Raw genomic sequence first — 21,452 nt, forward strand, 5'->3', positions numbered from 1 at the left:
GGAGGGAATTCAAACCTGCTGTTTTGGAAAGAAAACAGGAGGATCTCAACCAGGTCTTGAGTGCCGTGTGCTGGGCCACACCTTTGAAAAGAGGTTTCTGGTTTCTGGGATCTTGTTATTAAATTGGAACAGTTAAAGGGGGAATTTATTAAGGGTGATACATAGAGTACTGTAGCTGTGTGGGGTATTTATGTTTGTATTGTATGTGTATTTATAAAAATGTTAACTAAATTCGTATGATAAAGCTTGTTTTTGATTAAAAGTGCTTAAGGCCTATGTTGAATAACACCTGAAAGGCACGGCCTTGTGCTCATCGTAACTAAAATCAATAAACAGTTGTAGGTCAGGTGAACTCTTTGATATACTTTGGAGTTTTCCGAACCCAGGCTCATAACACTGTCCAAATGAAGCATCACTTTCATGTTTAAGGGGCGGCACGGTGGCGCAGTTAGCACTGCTGCTTCACGGCACTGAAGACCCGGGTTCGATCCCGGTCCTGGGTCACTGTCCGTGTGGAGTTTGCACATTCCCCCCCCCCCGTGTCTGCGTGCGTTTTGCCCCCACAACCCAAAGATGTGTGGGTGAGGTGGATTGGCCACGCTAAACTGCCCCTCAATCGGAAAAAAAAAGAATTGGGTAGACTAAATTTACAAAACGTTTTTAAAGGAGAACGTCAGCACCCGAGCTCCTGCCATCGGGCCACTGATAGACGGCCTTCGCCGCCACCAAACACATGGCGGGGCACGGAGAGCGCTGTCGGCGGTTTGGCACTGCCAAGGGATGGGGTCTGAAAGGAGCACGGCCCGAAGGGGGGCATTTGGGGAGCCCATAGAAGGGTGTAGCTCAGCTGGGGGGGGGAGGGGAGGGCTACTTGGACCAGCGATTGTGGGCTTTGGTGGGGGGGGGGGAGGCTGATGTCAGTGAGAACGGGGGTGTTGGGGGGGTCTGAAGGAACGTCCATCCGGAGGGCCCCGATACCAGCAATCCTTGAAGCAGGAGGGAGGGGAGGGGAGAAAGGGGAGGAGGGACTGAAGCCCAGATGCTGCTGATGTGCGGTGTGGGGGGGGGGGGGGGGGTGAACTACACTAGAACTTCCAATCTCTGAAGCCAGACTTGTTGCCATGTTTAGGCCCTGCCCCTCTTAGTGTGGGTGCAAAACTCGCCCCCGCACCCCTCCAAAAAAATTTGTAAGTGAGGGAGGATTGCGATCTGGATCATGCCAAACTATCCGGCGGAAATCACACCTGGATTCCCGCCGGAGACCGAGGGTGGGATTCTCCATTTCAGAGACTCGTAAGTGCTGTTCGGATGTCACTTGGTTCATGGGTAATAGAAACCCTGTGCAGAAGGAGGCCATTCGGCCCATTGGGTCTGCACCGGCCCTTGGAAAGAGCACCCTAGTTTAACCCACACCTCCACCCTATCCCTGTAACCCAGTAACCCCACCCAACCTTTTTGGAAACCAAGTGGCAATTGAGCACGGCCAATCCACCTAACCTGCACATCTTTGGACTGTGGGAGGAAACCGGAGCATCCGGAGGAAACCCACGCACACACAGGGGAGAACGTGCAGACTCCGCACAGACAGTGACCCAGCGGGGAATCGAACCCAGGTCCCCGTGACACCTACAATGTTAAAATGATATTCAAGGTGTTATTTAGTTGCTGCTGAGGTCATGAATGGCATGACATGAATTTGTCTAACATCTCACTGTTTCCAAGACCCAGCTTTGCGTCCTTGTCCTTTGTTTTGGCGAAGTGTGTGAGTCACTGATCCAGTGAACTTCCTCCTTTGACTCGACATTCATTTGGTGAAGAAATGATCCAAGCACCAGAAACATCTTCCTTCCCATCGGTTCTCTGTATTTATTCTTTCAAGGGATTGCCCTTGAACTGATTTCAGGGAGAAGGTAAGAGTCAACCACATTGCTGTAGGACTGGACATGGAGGCAGATTTCCTCCGCTGCTAGACAGACATTCATGCTGGCTTTATATTCCAGCTTTATTGATTGAACTTTAATTCCACCAGCAGCCGTGGTGGGATTTGAACCAATGTCCCCCAGAGCGTTGGCCTGAGCCTCTGGATTACTAACACCGTGACAATACCACTCCACCTGGAACAGTCCGTGAAGAAGCAGGGATCCCCAACGCGGTCTGGTGATAATCGATCACCCAGGGGCTCAGGCAAATATCTGGGACATCTTTGGGAAGCAGCTGTGACAGGGTTTGTCATCAAACATCGCCCATCGTCCCCCTTCCTTCCCACCCAGAGAAGGAGAAAAATTCAAATGTCATTTTCCCAACCTTCCCACACCAGCACCCACCAACCTACAAGTTGAAGCTGAATGGGATCCGGCACTGTGGCCATTTAGGAGTCTTAATAGGTGAAAGGCCTGAGGGCCTGCCTGCCCAAGTGTGAAATTGTGTCTTGGTTTGAACATAAGAACATAAGAACTAGGAGCAGGAGTCGGCCATCTGGCCCCTCGATCCTGCTCCACCATTCAATGAGATCATGGCTGATCTTTTGTGGACTCAGCTCCACTTTCCGGCCCGAACACCATAACCCTTAAACCCTTTATTCTTCAAAAAACTATCTATCTTTATCTTAAAAACATTTAATGAAGGAGCCTCTACTGCTTCACTGGGCAAGGAATTCCATAGATTCACAACCCTTTGGGTGAAGAAGTTCCTCCTAAACTCAGTCCTAAATCTACTTCCCCTTATTTTGAGGCTATGCCCCCTAGTTCTGCTCTCACCCGCCAGTGGAAACAACCTGCCCGCGTCTATCCTATCTATTCCCTTCATAATTGTATATGTTTCTGTAAGATCCCCCCTCATACTTCTAAATTCCAACGAGTACAGTCCAAGTCGACTCAAGCTCTCCTCGTAATCCAACCCCTTCAGCTCTGGGATTAACCTAGTGAATCTCCTTTGCACACCCTCCAGTGCCAGTACGTCCTTTCTCAAGTAAGGAGACCAAAACTGAACACAATACTACAGGTGTGGCCTCACTAACACCTTATATAACTGCAGCATAACCTCCCTAGTCTTAAACTCTACCCCTCCAGCAATGAAGAGCAAAATTCCATTTGCCTTCTTAATCACCTGTTGCACCTGTAAACCAACTTTTTGCGACTCATGCACTAGCACACCCAGGTCTCTCTGCACAGCAGCATGTTTCAATATTTTATCATTTACATAATAATCCCTTTTGCTGTTATTCCTACCAAAATGGATAACCTCACATTTGTCAACATTGTATTCTATCGCCAGACCCTAGCCCATTCACTTAACCTATCCAAATCCCTCTGCAGACTTCCAGTATCCTCTGCACTTTTTGCTTTACCACTCATCTTGGTGTCATCTGCAAACTTGGACACTTTGCACTTGGTCCCCAACTCCGAATCATCTATATAACTTGTGAACAATTGTGGGCCCAACACTGATCCCTGAGGGACACCACTAGCTACTGATTGCCAACCAGAGAAACACCCATTAATCCCCACTCTTTGCTTTCTATTAATTAACCAATCCTCTATCCATGCTACTACTTTCCCCTTAATGCCATGCATCTTTATCTTATGCAGCAACCTTTTGTGTGGCACCTTGTCAAAGGCTTTCTGGAAGGTGTTTGGGAAGGTGGGTGTCATGATATTTAGATAAACATCATGGTGCAAACTTACATACACACTGATGGACAGATCAATGGACCAATCAATACACACACAACATCACAGCCAATCACAAGCAAGAGCAGACACACTATAAAACGGGAAACACGACACTTCCCGCTCATTCCAGCAGGAGACAGCTCAGGGCACAGAGCTCACAGCGTGCCACTCAGACATTCACCATGTGCTGAGTGCTTCTCCAAGGTAGTGTTAGGGCTGGTTCCACAGGTTAGAGGGTAATGAACGAACCACAGTAACCAGTTTACAGATGTTGTTATTGATAGTAATAAAACTGAGTTGTACCATCTGCAACCGTGTTGGTTCGTCTGTGTAGCAGAGCACCCAACACGACAGTGGGATCCCGGAAAGCGGGGGGCGGGGGGGGGGGTTCCTCTTCTGCTCAGAACCCCCCTGAAGGGGAGCATAGCATTCTGCCCTTTGTGTCCAGAATTCAGTCTCATAAATCTGTGCTGAACTCCCCCCCCCCTCGCCCTCCCACATCCCCCCCACCCCCCTCCCCCCACCCGCCCCCCTCCCCCTCCCTGCCCCCCTCACAGGCCATCCTTGCTCATGTATGTTGCCCAGAATGGCAGGCAGTGCGATGCAGGTAGGTGTGGTCTAACTTTAGTGAGGGAACCTCTTCACATGTCTGCGATTTGGGAGTTAAAAGAACAACTCGCGGCCACAGACCAGCTCTCTCAGGACACCTTTTAATAAAACTTACATCGACGTTCACATTTCGGAGCCCACAACAAGGAATAAATACATGTCACTGAAAATTGTACATCGATAAATCACATTATTTTTTACATCAAGGTCATTTATACACAGACATTTCCACTTTGTACAGTCCAACCCCAGCATCGGAATGGGAAAAGCGAGTGCGGTACTGAGAGATTGAGGGTGCCTTCGAAGGCGTTCTGCTTTCTGACCAGCAACCCAGCAAGTCACAAATTACCCACAACTCAAAGCTCAAAGCTTTCAAATGTTCCTCCAAGTTCATCAGTATTCGAATGTTTAACTGCGAATAAATGCACGGAGGAGCAGAAACGTTGCAGGGCTGTGAGGCTAGAATGTGTAATGATGCACTTTGAGAGACGTTCTGTACTGAACAAAAACGGACTTATTTAGTGATCTTCAAGAGCAGCAGTGTGTTTGCAGCTAATTCTCAAACACACCCGCCCTCGGAGATCCCCTCCCCCTGGGTTGCATCCCCATTCTGAGTCCCGATTGGTCTCCCAGACCAGGTGACCTTTACTCTGCTGTGTTCCCCTTAAATCTCCACAGAGTGCCTCTGTTTGCATTGCTGTTTCAAAGAGCCAGGACAGGCAGGATTGGCCGAGTGGCCTTCTTTGGTGTCATTGAACAATCGAGTGTACTGTCAGCATTACCGCAGAATCAGAGAATGGTTCATAGATTATCATAGAATTTACAGTGCAGAAGGAGGCCATTCGGCCCATTGAGTCTGCACCGGCTCTTGGAAAGAGCACCCTACCCAAGGTCAACACCTCCACCCTATCCCCATAACCCAGCAACCCCACCCACCACTAAGGGCAATTTTGGACACTAAGGGCAATTTAGCACAGCCAATCCACCTAACCTGCACATCTTTGGACTGTGGGAGGAAACCGGAGCACCCGGAGGAAACCCACGCACAGACGGGGAGGATGAGCAGACTCCGCACAGCCAGTGACCCAAGCCGGAATTGAACCTGGGACCCTGGAGCTGTGAAGCAATTGTGCTATCCACAATGCTACCGTGCTGCCGTACAGCACAGGAGGCCATTCGGCCCATTCATGCCTGCGCTGATCCTCCGAAGGAGCAATTCACCCCAGTGCCACTCCCCCACCTTCTCCCCACAACCCTGCAGAGTCTTGCTATCCACATATTCATCCAATTCCCCTTTGAATGCCTCAGTTGAATCTGCCTCCACCACACTCTCACATTCCAGATCCTAACCACTCGCTGTGTGGAAACTATTTTCCCCGTCTCTTCACTGCTCCTCTTGCCAATCACCTCGAATGTGCGCTGTCGTGAGGAGTGATTACATTGGATTAACCTTGTGTTGCCTGGAATGTGCAGAGTTAAGGGGCAACTTGATAAAGGTTTTTCAGGATTCAGAAATGAGAGAGAGACAAAGAAACTTGTTTTCATTGAGGCTGGAGTTGAGGACAAAGGACGTCATCATGCAGTCAGAACCAGGCCATTCAGGAGGCAAGTTAGGAAATGTTTCTTCACACAAAGAGTGGGTCTCCCTCCTGCACAAAGGCACTGGGATCTCAATTCATGATTTTAAATCTGTGATGGGCGGGCTTTATTTTGAGCCAAGAATATGGATATGGAGCCAGGGTTGGTGGATGGAGTGAGTGTACAGATCAGCCAAGATCTCATTGAATGATGGAACAGAACCATCACCTGCTCATCGAATAAAAGGCACACAACCTTCCTGTTCCAGGTTGGGGGTGCATTGGAGATCTAATTTCAATGCTGGGACAACCAGTACCGCACCCCTCTGCTCCCCGAATAAACCAACTCCACTTCGGCCCAGCGTTTGGTCACATCTCCTGATCACTTTCCTGGATCATGGTCCAAGTTACCTCAACCTTGGGACAGCACCTTCCAAACTCACAACCTCTGCCACCCAGGAGGACAAGGGCAGCTGACACATGGGAACACCACCGCCTGCAAGCTCCCCTTCACGCCACACACCATTTTGGCTGAGAAATATATCGCCGCTCCTTCACTGTGGCTGGGTCAAAATCCTGGAACTCCCTCCCTAACAGCACAGTGGGTGTACCTACACCTCATGGACTGCAGCGGTTCAAGAAGGCAGCTCCCCACCACCTACTTAAGGGCATCTAGCAATGGGCCATCAATGCTGACGTAGCCAGCGACACGCACATCCCCTGAAAGAATTTTAAAAACCCTTGGTGAAACACATTTGGATGCTCTGTTTACATCGGAGAGATTTAAAAATGCAACCGTACTTCTTGCCGATCATTTGTTTAACAATTGTCCAATTTGAGATTTGCCTGAGATTAAAATGGGGATTGTCTGGTTTGCAGAAAAAGCCCATTAAACATCGACAGCGCATTCCTTCAGAACTGAGCACCCACCCTAACGATGCAAAGATAAAGACACTGCAACTGCAGAAAATCAAAACTAAAAACAGAAACCATTGGAAACACAGGCCAGACAAACTTAAAGAGAGAGCGAGAGCAGAGTTTACAGTTCAGCTGGGTGGCCTGTTGTCTGAATGCAATCGAATCGAACCATTAAGCGTGCAGTGTTCTTTGGCATCTGTCACAAGCTCAGGATGTCTCAAAGCGCCTGGCAACTAGTAGAATATTAGTGTCGCCACTTCAGCAATGTAAAAAATGGCACCAGCCAATTTGTGCACAGCAGGATCTCACGAACAGTGACATGATGGTGATCAGAAAATCTGTTTATCGCGGTGTTGATTCAGGGATACATATTGGCCGAAGACACCCGGGAGAACGGAATGCTGGAAGCTGAGAGGGGGATCTGTCAGCCCTTTATAGAATGACAGGATTGTTACAGTGCAGTTGGATGTCATTCAGCCAATGGTGTCTGCACCAACTCTCCGAATGAGTAACTCACCGAAGGCCATTCCCCCCGCCTTCTCCCCATAACCCTGCACATTGTTGCTCTGCAAATAATCGTCTACTTCCCTCTGTTCTGCCTCGATTGTACCTGCCTCCATCTCTCAGACCGTGCATTCCAGACCCCGAACCACTCGCTGTGTGAATAGGGTTTCTCCTCCTCACCAATTGCCTCTCATTCTCGGTCCTTTCGTGAGCGGAACGGTTTCTCCCTATTTGTCTATCTCCCGATCTACTCTGATCTCTGGTTGCCTCCTTTACCTGTAAGGGTGCACCCGATTAAATAACTCCTCTGAAAAATAGAACCTCAGAAAGTGCAGCACTCCTTCAGTACTACACAGTACCACCAGCGTTTATCAGTAGCAGCAATTCATGATAATCTTTATTGGTGTCACAAGGAGGCTTAAATTAACACGGCAATGAAGTTGCCACACTCCGGCGCCTGTTCGGGTGCACAGAGGGAGAATTCAGAATGTCCAATTCACATCGCAAGCACGTCGTTCGGGACATGTGGGCAGAAACCGGGGCGCCCGGAGGAAACCCACGCAGACACGGGGAGGACGTGCCGACTCTGCACAGACAGTGACCCAAGCCGGGAATCGAACCTGGGTCCCCGGCGTTGTGTGGCAACAGTGCTAACCACAGTGCTACCGTGCCGCCCGTAACCCTGCTTCAGTGGATGAGTGTGCTGGCCCAGTCAAGGATCATGCTGTCTTTTCTCGCTCCAAATTTGCATCATTTTCTACTTCTGGTTTACCATTTTGATGATTTTTTTTGTCATAATTAACCGACCTGATTGTAAAATGTAATTGGTGGAGTGCTGGTGAGTGCGGAGTTAGTATGCATCAAAGCAAATCAGCGGAAGGAGGGCTCTTTCCATTACAATTCGGAACCGACGCTTTTGCAGAAGTTTCCTTGTGTGGAAGGCTTGATATGTGATCCACTATCCTGATCCCCAGTTTTGTTGCAGCTTCCCATCCCCCACCCCACCCCCCCATCCCCCCCCAGCTCCCCCCTCAGTTCCTGAGGTGCCTGACTGAGGGAATGTATTATTGTACTCAATCTCACTAGGCTGTGGGTTAGGTTTGCGTTTTCCTCTCCAGTAAAGTATGTGATATTTCTACTAAGTCCAGAGGTTTAAGAGTGGGATCTCACTCCCTCTAATCCGTTCAACTCTCTTGAGTTTGTTTCAAGCCTGTGGCATGATCAGTTACTCCTGTCCAATAAACAGGCTATCTTACCTGTAAGACTGCACTCCAAAGCACCAATAACTCACAATTGTTTTACAGGATCAACACTCACAGCAACACAGCACATAATGTTTGGAGATTTCCTCGATGGCCTTTTCTCTGTTTTTATTCTTGTGCAGGATGTGGGTGTCGCTGGCTGATCTCGGGTGACACTCTCAGTCTAGCACTGAGGGACTGCAGCACTGTTGGTGGTGCCGTCCTTTTGGGTGAGGCCTTGTCCGCCCTCACCGCTGGGTGTGAATGATACCAGGCGCTATTCCACGGAAGAATAGGAGACTTCTCTCCTGAGGCCATTATTTATCCTCCATTATTGCAAACACTGTGGATCAGCTGATTCACTGCGATTCACCTGCTTGGGGGGCAGGGGGGCGGGGGTGGGGCTCGGTGATTTGGTGCTCGGTGATTTGGTGCTTGGTGATTTGGTACATGGTTACTTGGTGCTCGGTGATTTGGTGCCCGGTGATTTGGTGCTCGGTGATTTGGTGCTCGGTGATTTGGTGCTCGGTGATTGGTTCCCGGTGATTTGGTGCTCGGTGATTTGGTGCCCAGTGATTTGGTGCTCGGCGATTTGGTTCCCGGTGATTTGATGCTCGGTGATTTGGTGCTCGGTGATTTGGTGCCCAGTGATTTGGTGCTCGGTGATTTGGTTCCCGGTGATTTGGTGCTCGGTGATTTGGTGCTCGGTGATTTGGTGCTCGGTGATTTGGTGCTCGGTGATTGGTTCCCGGTGATTTGGTGCTCGGTGATTTGGTGCCCAGTGATTTGGTGCTCGGTGCTTTGGTTCCCGGTGATTTGGTGCTCGGTGATTTGTTGCTCGGTGATTTGGTGCTCGGTGATTTGGTGCCCAGTGATTTGGTGCTCGGTGATTTGGTGCCCAGTGATTTGGTGCTCGGTGCTTTGGTTCCCGGTGATTTGGTGCTCGGTGATTTGTTGCTCGGTGATTTGGTGCTCGGTGATTTGGTGCTCGGTGATTTGGTGCTCGGTGATTTGGTGCTGTATATTTAGTGCTGGGCTATTTTGTGTTGGGAGGTTGGTGCTGGTGGTTTGGATGATCATGGATATGGTGCAGGTGGATTTGAGGAGAATGTTACAGCCCATTCCCTCTGTTCCTGATGAAAGTAATAGAGCTTTGAATGTCTGACTATATTTAACTCCCCCTCCCCCCACCATCATCACGTTTGGGCCATCAAACTCGACCCTTGGTGTTGAGTATTTGGTGCAGGGGGATTTGACACTGACAGCCTTGATGCTGGGTCTTTTCATGCTGGGGATTTTGCCACTGGGAGATTTGTTGTTGTGTCATTTGGTTCTTGTAATTTGGCACTGGGTAATGCAGCACTGGGGAGTTTGGCACTGGGTAATGCTGCACTGGGGAGTTTCGCACTGGGTAATGCAGCACTGGGGAGTTTGGCACTGGGTAATGCAGCACTGGGGAGGTTGGCACTGGGTAATGCAGCACTGGGGAGTTTGGCACTGGGTAATGCAGCACTGGGGAGTTTGGCGCTGGGAAATGCAGCACTGGGGAGTTTGGCACTGGGTAATGCAACACTGGGGAGTTTGGCACTGGGTAATGCAGCACTGGGGAGTTTGGCACTGGGTAATGCAACACTGGGGAGTTTGGCACTGGGTAATGCAGCACTGGGGAGGTTGGCACTGGGTAATGCAACACTGGGGAGTTTGGCACTGGGTAATGCAGCACTGGGGAGTTTGGCACTGGGTAATGCAGCACTGGGGAGGTTGGCACTGGGTAATGCAGCATTGGGAAGTTTGCCACTGGGTAATGCAGCACTGGGGAGTTTGGCACTGGGTAATGCTGCACTGGGTAGTTTGGCACTGGGTAATGCAGCACTGGGGAGTTTGGCACTGGGTAATGCAGCACTGGGGAGTTTGGCACTGGGTAATGCAGCACTGGGGAGTTTGGCACTGGGTAATGCAACACTGGGGAGTTTGGCACTGGGTAATGCAGCACTGGGGAGTTTGGCACTGGGTAATGCAGCACTGGGGAGTTTGGCACTGGGTAATGCAGCATTGGGAAGTTTGGCACTGGGTAATGCTGCACTGGGGAGTTTGGCACTGGGTAATGCAGCACTGGGGAGTTTGGCACTGGGTAATGCAGCACTGGGGAGGTTGGCACTGGGTAATGCAGCACTGGGGAGTTTGGCACTGGGTAATGCAGCACTGGGGAGTTTGGCGCTGGGAAATGCAGCACTGGGGAGTTTGGCACTGGGTAATGCAACACTGGGGAGTTTGGCACTGGGTAATGCAGCACTGGGGAGTTTGGCACTGGGTAATGCAACACTGGGGAGTTTGGCACTGGGTAATGCAGCACTGGGGAGGTTGGCACTGGGTAATGCAACACTGGGGAGTTTGGCACTGGGCAATGCAGCACTGGGAAGTTTGGCACTGGGTAATGCAGCACTGGGGAGTTTGGCACTGGGTAATGCAGCACTGGGGAGGTTGGCACTGGGTAATGCTGCACTGGGTAGTTTGGCACTGGGTAATGCAGCACTGGGGAGGTTGGCACTGGGTAATGCAGCATTGGGAAGTTTGGCACTGGGTAATGCAGCACTGGGGAGTTTGGCACTGGGTAATGCAGCACTGGGGAGGTTGGCACTGGGTAATGCTGCACTGGGGAGTTTGGCACTGAATAATGCAGCACTGGGAAGTTTGGCACTGGGTAATGCAGCACTGGGGAGGTTGGCACTGGGTAATGCAACACTGGGGAGTTTGGCACTGGGTAATGCAGCACTGGGGAGTTTGGCACTGGGTAATGCAGCACTGGGGAGGTTGGCACTGGGTAATGCAGCATTGGGAAGTTTGGCACTGGGTAATGCAGCACTGGGGAGTTTGGCACTGGGTAATGCTGCACTGGGTAGTTTGGCACTGGGTAATGCAGCACTGGGGAGTTTGGCACTGGGTAATGCAGCACTGGGGAGTTTGGCACTGGGTAATGCAGCACTGGGGAGTTTGGCACTGGGTAATGCAACACTGGGGAGTTTGGCACTGGGTAATGCAACACTGGGGATTTTGGCACTGGGCAATGCAGCACTGGGAAGTTTGGCACTGGGTAATGCAGCACTGGGGAGTTTGGCACTGGGTAATGCTGCACTGGGGAGTTTGGCACTGGGTAATGCAGCACTGGGGAGTTTGACACTGGGTAATGCAGCACTGGGGAGGTTGGCACTGGGTAATGCAGCACTGGGGAGTTTGGCACTGGGTAATGCAGCACTGGGGAGTTTGGCGCTTGGAAATGCAGCACTGGGGAGTTTGGCACTGGGTAATGCAACACTGGGGAGTTTGGCACTGGGTAATGCAGCACTGGGGAGTTTGGCACTGGGTAATGCAACACTGGGGAGTTTGGCACTGGGTAATGCAGCACTGGGGAGGTTGGCACTGGGTAATGCAACACTGGGGAGTTTGGCACTGGGCAATGCAGCACTGGGAAGTTTGGCACTGGGTAATGCAGCACTGGGGAGTTTGGCACTGGGTAATGCAGCACTGGGGAGTTTGGCACTGGGTAATGCAGCACTGTGGAGTTTGGCACTGGGTAATGCAGCACTGGGAGTTTGGCACTGGGTAATGCAGCACTCGGGAGTTTGGCACTGAATAATGCAGCACTGGGAGTTTGGCACTGGGTAATGCAGCACTGGGAGTTTGGCACTGGGTAATGCAGCACTGGGGAGTTTGGCACTGGGTAATGCAGCACTGTGGAGTTTGGCACTGGGTAATGCAGCACTGGGAGTTTGGCACTGGGTAATGCAGCACTGGGAGTTTGGCACTGGGTAATGCAGCACTGGGGAGTTTGGCACTGGGTAATGCAGCACTGTGGAGTTTGGCACTGGGTAATGCAGCACTGGGAGTTTGGCACTGGGTAATGCAGCACTGGGGAGGTTGGCGCTGGGTAATGCAGCACTGGGGAGTTTGGCGCTGGGAAATGCAGCACTGGGGTGTTTGGCACTGGGCAATGCAGCACTGGGAAGTTTGGCACTGGGTAATGCAGCACTGGGGAGTTTGGCACTGGGTAATGCAGCACTGGGGAGTTTGGCACTGGGTAATGCAGCACTGTGGAGTTTGGCACTGGGTAATGCAGCACTGGGAGTTTGGCACTGGGTAATGCAGCACTCGGGAGTTTGGCACTGAATAATGCAGCACTGGGAGTTTGGCACTGGGTAATGCAGCACTGGGAGTTTGGCACTGGGTAATGCAGCACTGGGGAGTTTGGCACTGGGTAATGCAGCACTGGGAGTTTGGCACTGGGTAATGCAGCACTGGGAGTTTGGCACTGGGTAATGCAGCACTGGGGAGTTTGGCACTGGGTAATGCAGCACTGTGGAGTTTGGCACTGGGTAATGCAGCACTGGGAGTTTGGCACTGGGTAATGCAGCACTGGGGAGGTTGGCGCTGGGTAATGCAGCACTGGGGAGTTTGGCGCTGGGAAATGCAGCACTGGGGTGTTTGGCACTGGGTAATGCAGCACTGGGGAGTTTGGCGCTGGGCAATGCAGCACTGGGGAGTTTGGCACTGGGTAATGCAGCACTGGGAGTTTGGCACTGGGTAATGCAGCACTGGGAGTTTGGCACTGGGTAATGCAGCACTGGGGAGGTTGGCACTGAGTAATGCAGCACTGGGGAGTTTGGCACTGGGTAATGCAGCACTGGGGAGGTTGGCGCTGGGTAATGCAGCACTGGGGTGTTTGGCACTGGGTAATGCAGCACTGGGGAGTTTGGCACTGGGCAATGCAGCACTGGGGAGTTTGGCACTGGGTAATGCAGCACTGGGGAGTTTGGCACTGGGTAATGCAGCACTGGGGAGTTTGGCACTGGGTAATGCAGCACTGGGAGTTTGGCACTGGGTAATGCAGCACTGGGAGTTTGGCACTGGGTAATGCAGCACTGGGGAAGTTGGCACTGAGTAATGCAGCACTGGGGAGTTTGGTACTGGGTAATGCTGCACTGGGTAGTTTGGCACTGGGTAATGCTGCACTGGGTAGTTTGGCACTGGGTAATGCAGCACTGGGGAGTTTGGCACTGGGTAATGCAGCACTGGGGTGTTTGGCACTGGGTAATGCAGCACTGGGAGTTTGGCACTGGGTAATGCAGCACTGGGGAGTTTGGCTCTGGGTAATGCAGCACTGGGAGTTTGGCACTGGGTAATGCAGCACTGGGGAGTTTGGCTCTGGGTAATGCAGCACTGAGGAGGTTGGCACTGGGAAATGCAGAACTGGGGAGTTTGGCACTGGGAAATGCAGCACTGGGGAGGTTGGCTCTGGGTAATGCAGCACTGGGGAGGTTGGCGCTGGGTAATGCAGCACTGGGGTGTTTGGCACTGGGTAATGCAGCACTGGGGAGTTTGGCGCTGGGCAATGCAGCACTGGGGAGTTTGGCACTGGGTAATGCAGCACTGGGGAGTTTGGCACTGGGTAATGCAGCACTGGGGAGTTTGGCACTGGGTAATGCAGCACTGGGAGTTTGGCACTGGGTAATGCAGCACTGGGAGTTTGGCACTGGGTAATGCAGCACTGGGGAGGTTGGCACTGAGTAATGCAGCACTGGGGAGTTTGGCACTGGGTAATGCAGCACTGGGGTGTTTGGCACTGGGTAATGCAGCACTGGGGAGTTTGGCGCTGGGCAATGCAGCACTGGGGAGTTTGGCACTGGGTAATGCAGCACTGGGGAGTTTGGCACTGGGTAATGCAGCACTGGGGAGTTTGGCACTGGGTAATGCAGCACTGGGAGTTTGGCACTGGGTAATGCAGCACTGGGAGTTTGGCACTGGGTAATGCAGCACTGGGGAGGTTGGCACTGAGTAATGCAGCACTGGGGAGTTTGGCACTGGGTAATGCTACACTGGGTAGTTTGGCACTGGGTAATGCTGCACTGGGTAGTTTGGCACTGGGTAATGCAGCACTGGGGAGTTTGGCACTGGGTAATGCAGCATTGGGAAGTTTGGCACTGGGTAATGCTGCACTGGGGAGTTTCGCACTGGGTAATGCAGCACTGGGGAGTTTGGCACTGGGTAATGCAGCACTGGGGAGGTTGGCACTGGGTAATGCAGCACTGGGGAGTTTGGCACTGGGTAATGCAGCACTGGGGAGTTTGGCGCTGGGAAATGCAGCACTGGGGAGTTTGGCACTGGGTAATGCAACACTGGGGAGTTTGGCACTGAGTAATGCAGCACTGGTCAATTTGATACAAGTTTGTAGGTGCTGGAGATTTGTTGAGGATTAAGAGCTGAGTGATTGTACTGCGGTACAGAGATAAAGTATCTCTGTGATATTGTAGGCCCACATTTCCAAGATTCTATGTTAATAATGCTGTCCATTACATATCATCCAATATCCAAAGAACAAGAGAAAATTAAATATACTGGCCAAACATTGTATCCTGAAAGAATGATAAGTGTTTGGATCAGATTACTGTCACATTGATGCGCCAAGAAACTTAATGGATTTCATCAAGTTCCGGTCAACAAATGGGAATCCGGGTTATTAAAAATGAACTATGGAAATATTGGAGCAAGTGGGTTTGATGGACCACTAGTTGCCACTGCTCGCCATCACGAGGCATTTCCCCCACCTTCCTGGGCCTCTCCTCGGCTCATTGGTAGAAAGTGGTTGATAAGAGTCGCCAATAAATCCATTATTATTGTATTGCGTGACCAGCGGGCTGGTAGCAGGCAATTTAGACGCACCTTGGCCTTTGACTGTGGTGAGGTTTCAATGCTGTCCTGTCTGAAGCTGTGGCTGTTTATTTCATTACAAAGAAGAAAGAATCGTCTTTAGAAACTCTCTCACCACACAATGGAGGGCATGAAATCAAAGATAATTTACAGTGTTCTGGCCAGCTTACCACAGCATCCTGTTCATTATCGCACAGTGACTTCAATTAACCAGTTGACTCGGCACCCACATTAATTTACTTGTTTTAGGGCATCAGGGGAAATATTAATATGCTGGCATCAAATATGCAGCCCAATATTTTTGGATGATCTGATGTACAGTGCAGCCAGGCAAGGTGAAAGGGACACCAAATACGTCGGAATCATGTGGGTTCTTTTAGAGTTACCGCGGTTGCCAAGACTGTGGCTGTTTCATCCTCCCCGTCACTGGGCAACACCCCTTCCAGCTCACGGGGCGAACACACTCTTTGTCCAATCGGCCATGCCCGCCTGCAGTTTGCACATGGGCTACGAACAAACCGTAACTCTTGGCAGCTCTGCAGTGGTCAAGTGCTCACAATGGTCTCTGTCCAGGTGGGACAGCTCACGTTCTTGGCAGTCGACGAGGTTCTCCTTGGAGCCTCCTTGACGTGGAACAGCTTGAGGGCGGCCACCCGATATTTCTTGGACATGATGTTGTAAAGGATGGGGTTGATCGCAGCGCTCAGGTAGAAGAGGACGAAAGAGACCAGGCTGCAGTACTGGCTGATCTGGAGCATCTCAAAGGAGCCGATCTCCGAGGATTTGGTGAAGAGGTAGCGGCCAACATGGAACGGCAGCCAGCACAGGACGAAAGCAAACACCACAACGGCTGGAAGAGAGGGAGGAGGGAGCAGAGGTTAGTCAGGCATTGCAAAGGCTTAACCTTCCTGAAACTGGGGAAAATGGCTTCAAGAAACATTGCTATGTGACAAGCATACACTGGCACAGCGCGAGTACCTGGGAAAGAGGAAGGGTCAGTTATGGTGACTTTGGTTTCAGTGCTGGTTTTGGGCTCTTGCTGTGTTCAAACTGACCACCACATTTTCCACATTATAAGAATGAATATATTTCAGACACAGAGCTCTGGCTGTAAACCAAGACAGGCTGCTGGATAAAGGAAATGTGTTCTGACATGGCGATTAGGGGTCAGCACTCCATGACCGTTCACCAAATTCTATCTTCTTCTAGTCCAGGTTGGCCCAGTTTGATCACAACTTTGGTGCTCTCTTTGGCCCTGAGCTGAATTTCCGACTCAACATTAAGGGCATTCAAATGGTCATTGGATAAACATATGGACGGCGCAACATCGAGGGCCGAAGGGCCTGTGCTGCCCTGTAATGTTCTATGTTCTATGTCCTACGTAACCCCACCATTACCAAGGCTGCCTGCAGCAACCTTTGCCTTGCCCACCTCCACGAGCCCCCCACCCTCACTGCTCCCCCCCCCACCCCCCCACCTCGCCCACGCCTTTGTTGCCTCTGAACTCAACTACTCCATCTGCTGGCCGGCCTCTAGCCTGCACGAAAGCTCAGCTCATCCCGACCTGGCTGCACCATTCGTTAACACCCCCGCTTTTCACCGACCGGCATGGGTTCCCGGTCCGTATACCCATCAAATCTCTCCGTTTCCTTGCATCTCCCTATCTCTGCCATCTCCACCAGCCCTACAGCCCAGCACTGTGGGTGTACCGACACCTCAGGGACTGCAGCGGTTCAAGAAGGCGGCTCACCACCGCCTTCTCAAGGGCAACTCGGGATGGGCAAGAAATGCTGGGCTTAGCCGGCGACGTCCTGTAAAAATGAATTTTGCAAAGTGTTAGAAACCCTCCGAGTTCTCTGCATTCCTCCAGTTCTGGCCTCCAGTTCATTGTGAGGAAGGTTTAGGCTACTGGACATGTAATCCAGAGGCCCAGGTTAATGCTCGGGGGCCGCGGGTACAAATCGCACCGCGGCAGCTGGTGGAATTTAAAATCAATTTATTAATCTGGAATTAAAAAACTTGGCCTCAGAAATGGCGACCATGAAATCATGGTCGCTTGCTGTACAAACCCATCGGATATCCTTTAGGATATAGAACATAGAACATTACAGCGCAGTACAGGCCCTTCGGCCCTCGATGTTGTGCCGACCTGTGAAACCACTCTAAAGCCCATCTACACTATTCCCTTATCGTCCATATGTCTATCCAATGACCATTTGAATGCCCTTAGTGTTGGCGAGTCCACTACTGTTGCAGGCAGGGCATTCCACACCCTTACTACTCTCTGAGTAAAGAACCTACGCAGGTGTGTGAGTGTGAGCGAGTGTATGTGTGTGGGTGTGTGAGTGTCAGCGAGTGCATGTGTGTGGGTGGGTGTGAGTGTGAGCGAGTGTATGTTTGCGGATGTGTGAGTGTGAGCAAGTGTATGCATGCAGTTGTGTGAGTGTGAGCGAGTGTATGCGGCAGGTGTGTGAGTGTGAGCGAGTGTATGTGTGTGAGTATGAGTGAGTGTATGTTTGCCGGTGTGTGAGCGAGTGTATGTGTGCAGGTGTGTGAATGTGAGCGATGTATCTGTGCGGGTGTGTGAGTGTGAGTGAGTGTATGTGTGCGGATATGTGAGTGTGAGCGAGTGTATGTACGCGTGGTTGTGAGTGTGAGCGAGTGTATGTGTGTGCGTATGAGTGTGAGCGAGTGTATGTGTGTTGGTGTGTGAGTGTGAGTGTGAGTGTATGTGTGCAGCTGTGTGAGTGTGAGCGAGTGTATGTGTGCGTATATGTGAGTGAGAGCGATTGTATGTGTGTGGGTGTGTGAGTGTGAGCGAGTGTATGTGTGTGGGTTTGTGAGTGTGAGCGAGTGTATGTATGCAGGTGTGTGAGTGTGAGCGAGTCTATGTGTGCGGGTGTGTGAGTGTGGGTGAGTGTACGTGTGCGGGTGTGTGAATGTGAGCGAGTGTATGCGTGCAGGTGTGTAAGTGTGAGCGAGTGTATGTGTGTGGGTGGGTGAGTGTGAGCGAGTGTATGGGTGCAGGTGAGTGAGTGTGAGCGAGTGTTTGTGCGCAGATGGGAGTGTGAGTGAGTGTGAGTGTGAGCGAGTGTATGCGTGTGTGTGTGAGTGAGTGTATGTGTGTGGGTGTGTGAGTGTGAGCGAGTGCATGTGTGTGGGTGTGTGTGAATGTGAGTGAGTGTATGGGTGCAGGTGAGTGAGTGTGAGCGAGTGTATGTGCGCAGATGTGAGTGTGAGTGAGTGTGTGTGAGCGAGTGTATGCGTGTGCGAGTGAGTATATGTGTGTGGGTGTGTGAGTGTGAGTGAGTGCATGTGTGTGTGTGTGAGTGTGAGCGAGTGTAGCTGTGCATGTGTGTGAGTGTGCATGTGTGCAAGTGGGTGAGTGTGAGCAAGTGCCTGCATGCAGGTGTGTGAGTGTGAGCGAGTGTATGTATGCAGGTGTGTGAGTGTGAGCGAGTGTATGTGTGTGGGTGTGTGAGTGTGACCGAGTGTATGTGTGCGGGTGTGTGAGTGTGAGCAAGTGTATGCATGCAGTTGTGTGAGTGTGAGCGAGTGCATGTGTGTGGGTGTGTGTGAATGTGAGTGAGTGTATGGGTGCAGGTGAGTGAGTGGGAGCGAGTGTATGTGCGCAGATGTGAGTGTGAGTGAGTGTGTGTGAGTGTGAGCGAGTGTATGCGTCTGCGAGTGAGTATATGTGTGTGGGTGTGTGAGTGTGTGTGAGTGCATGTGTGTGTGAGTGTGAGCGAGTGTAGCTGTGAGTGTATGTGTGCAGGTGTGTGAGTGTGCATGTGTGCAAGTGGGTGAGTGTGAGCAAGTGCCTGCATGCAGGTGTGTGAGTGTGCGCGAGTGTATGTATGCAGGTGTGTGAGTGTGAGCGAGTGTATGTGTGTGGGTGTGTGAGTGTCAGCGAGTGCATGTGTGTGGGTGTGTGTGAGTGTGAGCGAGTGTATGTTTGCGGATGTGTGAGTGTGAGCAAGTGTATGCATGCAGGTGTGTGAGTGTGAGCGAGTGTATGCGGCAGGTGTGTGAGTGTGAGCGAGTGTATGTGTGTAGGTGTGTGAGTATGAGTGAGTGTATATTTGCCGGTGTGTGAGCGAGTGTATGTGTGCAGGTGTGTGAATGTGAGCGATGTATCTGTGCGGGTGTGTGAGTGTGAGTGAGTGTATGTGTGCGGATATGTGAGTGTGAGCGAGTGTATGTACGCGTGGTTGTGAGTGTGAGCAAGTGTATGTGTGTGGGTATGAGTGTGAGCGAGTGTATGTGTGTTGGTGTGTGAGTGTGAGTGTGAGTGTATGTGTGCAGCTGTGTGAGTGTGAGCGAGTGTATGTGTGCGTATATGTGAGTGTGAGTGATTGTATGTGTGTGGGTGTGTGAGTGTGAGCGAGTGTATGTGTGTGGGTTTGTGAGTGTGAGCGAGTGTATGTATGCAGGTGTGTGAGTGTGAGCGAGTCTAAGTGTGCGGGTGTGTGAGTGTGGGTGAGTGTACGTGTGCGGGTGTGTGAATGTGAGCGAGTGCATGCGTGCAGGTGTGTAAGTGTGAGCGAGTGTACGTGTGTGGGTGTGTGAGTGTGAGCGAGTGTATGGGTGCAGGTGAGTGAGTGTGAGCGAGTGTTTGTGCGCAGATGGGAGTGTGAGTGAGTGTGAGTGTGAGCGAGTGTATGTGTGTGTGTGTGAGTGAGTGTATGTGTGTGGGTGTGTGAGTGTGAGCGAGTACATGTGCGCAGATGTGAGTGTGAGTGAGTGTGTGTGAGCGAGTGTATGCGTGTGCGAGTGAGTATATGTGTGTGGGTGTGTGAGTGTGAGTGAGTGCATGTGTGTGTGTGTGAGTGTGAGCGAGTGTAGCTGTGCATGTGTGTGAGTGTGAGTGAGTGTATGTGTGCAGGTGTGTGAGTGTGCATGTGTGCAAGTGGGTGAGTGTGAGCAAGTGCCTGCATGCAGGTGTGTGAGTGTGAGCGAGTGTATGTATGCAGGTGTGTGAGTGTGAGCGAGTGTATGTGTGTGGGTGTGTGAGTGTGAGCGAGTGTATGTGTGCGGGTGTGTGAGTGTGAGCGAGTGTATGCGTGCAGGTATATGGGTGTGAGTGAGTGTATAAGTGCGGATGTGTGAGTGTGGGCGGGTGTATGTATGCGGGGTTGTGAGTGTGAGCGAGTGTATGTGTGTGGGTGTGAGTGTGAGCGAGTGTATGTGTGTTGGTGTGTGAGTGTGAGTGAGTGTATGTGTGCAGCTGTGTGATTGTGAGAGAGTGTATGTGTGCGGGTGTGATAGTGTGGGTGAGTGTATGCATGCAGGTGTGTAAAGATGAGCGAGTGTATGTGTGTTGGTGTGAGTGTGAGTGAGTGTATGGGTGCAGTTGAGTGAGTGTGAGCGAGTGTATGTGCGCAGATGTGAGTGTGAGTGAGTGTGTGTGAGTGTGAGCGAGTGTATGTGTGTGTGTGTGTGTGGGTGTGTGTGGGTGTGTGAGTGTAGTTGTGCAGGTGGGTGAGTGTGAGGTGAGTGTATGCGTGCAGGTGTGCAAGTGTGAGCGTATGTATGGATGCAGGTGTGTGAGTGTGAGCAAGTGTATGTGTGCAAGCGTGTGAGTGTGAGCGAGTGTATGTGTGCATGTGCGTGAGTGTGAGTGAGTGTATGTATGTGGGTGTGTGAATGTAAGCGAGTGTATGCGTGCAGGCGTGTGAGTGTGAGCGAGTGTATGTATACTGGTGTGTGAGTGTGAGCGAGTGCCTGTGTGTGGGTGTGTGAGTATGAGCGAGTGTATGCGTGCAGTTGTGTGAGTGTGAGAGAGTGTATGTGTGCGGGTGTGTGAGTGTGAGCCAGTGTATGTGTGCAGATGTGTGAGTGTGAGCGAGCGTATCCATGCAGGTGTGTGAGTGTGAGCGTGTGTATGGATGCAGGTGTGTGATTGTGAGCGGGTATATGTGTGTGGGTGTGTGAGTGTGAGCGAGTGTATGCATGCAGTTGTGTGAGTGTGAGCCAGTGTATGTGTGCAGATGTGTGAGTGTGAGTGAATGTATGCGTGCAGGTGTGTGAGTGTGAGTGAGTGTATGCGTGCAGGTGTGTGAGTGTGAGCGTGTGTATGGATGCAGGTTTGTGAGTGTGAGCAAGTGTATGTGTGCAAGTGTGTGAATGTAAGCGAGTGTATGTGTGCAGTTGTGTGAGTGTGAGAGAGTGTATGTGTGCTAGTGTGTGAGTGTGAGCGAGTGTATGTATGCAGGTGTGTGAGTGTGAGT

The 21,452-nt window shown here is 51.3% G+C and overlaps 1 protein-coding gene across 1 annotated transcript in view; it reads right to left on the bottom strand.

The window, feature by feature from the left end:
• Positions 1-15,271: 15,271 nt before the first annotated feature.
• Positions 15,272-21,452, bottom strand: part of LOC140389519 (growth hormone secretagogue receptor type 1-like) — a 66,703-nt gene continuing 60,522 nt past the window's right edge. The window contains exon 3 of the mRNA XM_072473695.1: positions 15,272-16,072. Within this exon, the coding sequence (XP_072329796.1) occupies positions 15,768-16,072 (305 nt within the window). The 3' untranslated portion in view covers positions 15,272-15,767. The remainder of the gene's footprint in view (positions 16,073-21,452) is intronic.

This window comes from Scyliorhinus torazame, chromosome 14, assembly GCF_047496885.1.
Source record: "Scyliorhinus torazame isolate Kashiwa2021f chromosome 14, sScyTor2.1, whole genome shotgun sequence".
Taxonomy (NCBI): Eukaryota; Metazoa; Chordata; class Chondrichthyes; order Carcharhiniformes; family Scyliorhinidae; genus Scyliorhinus; species Scyliorhinus torazame.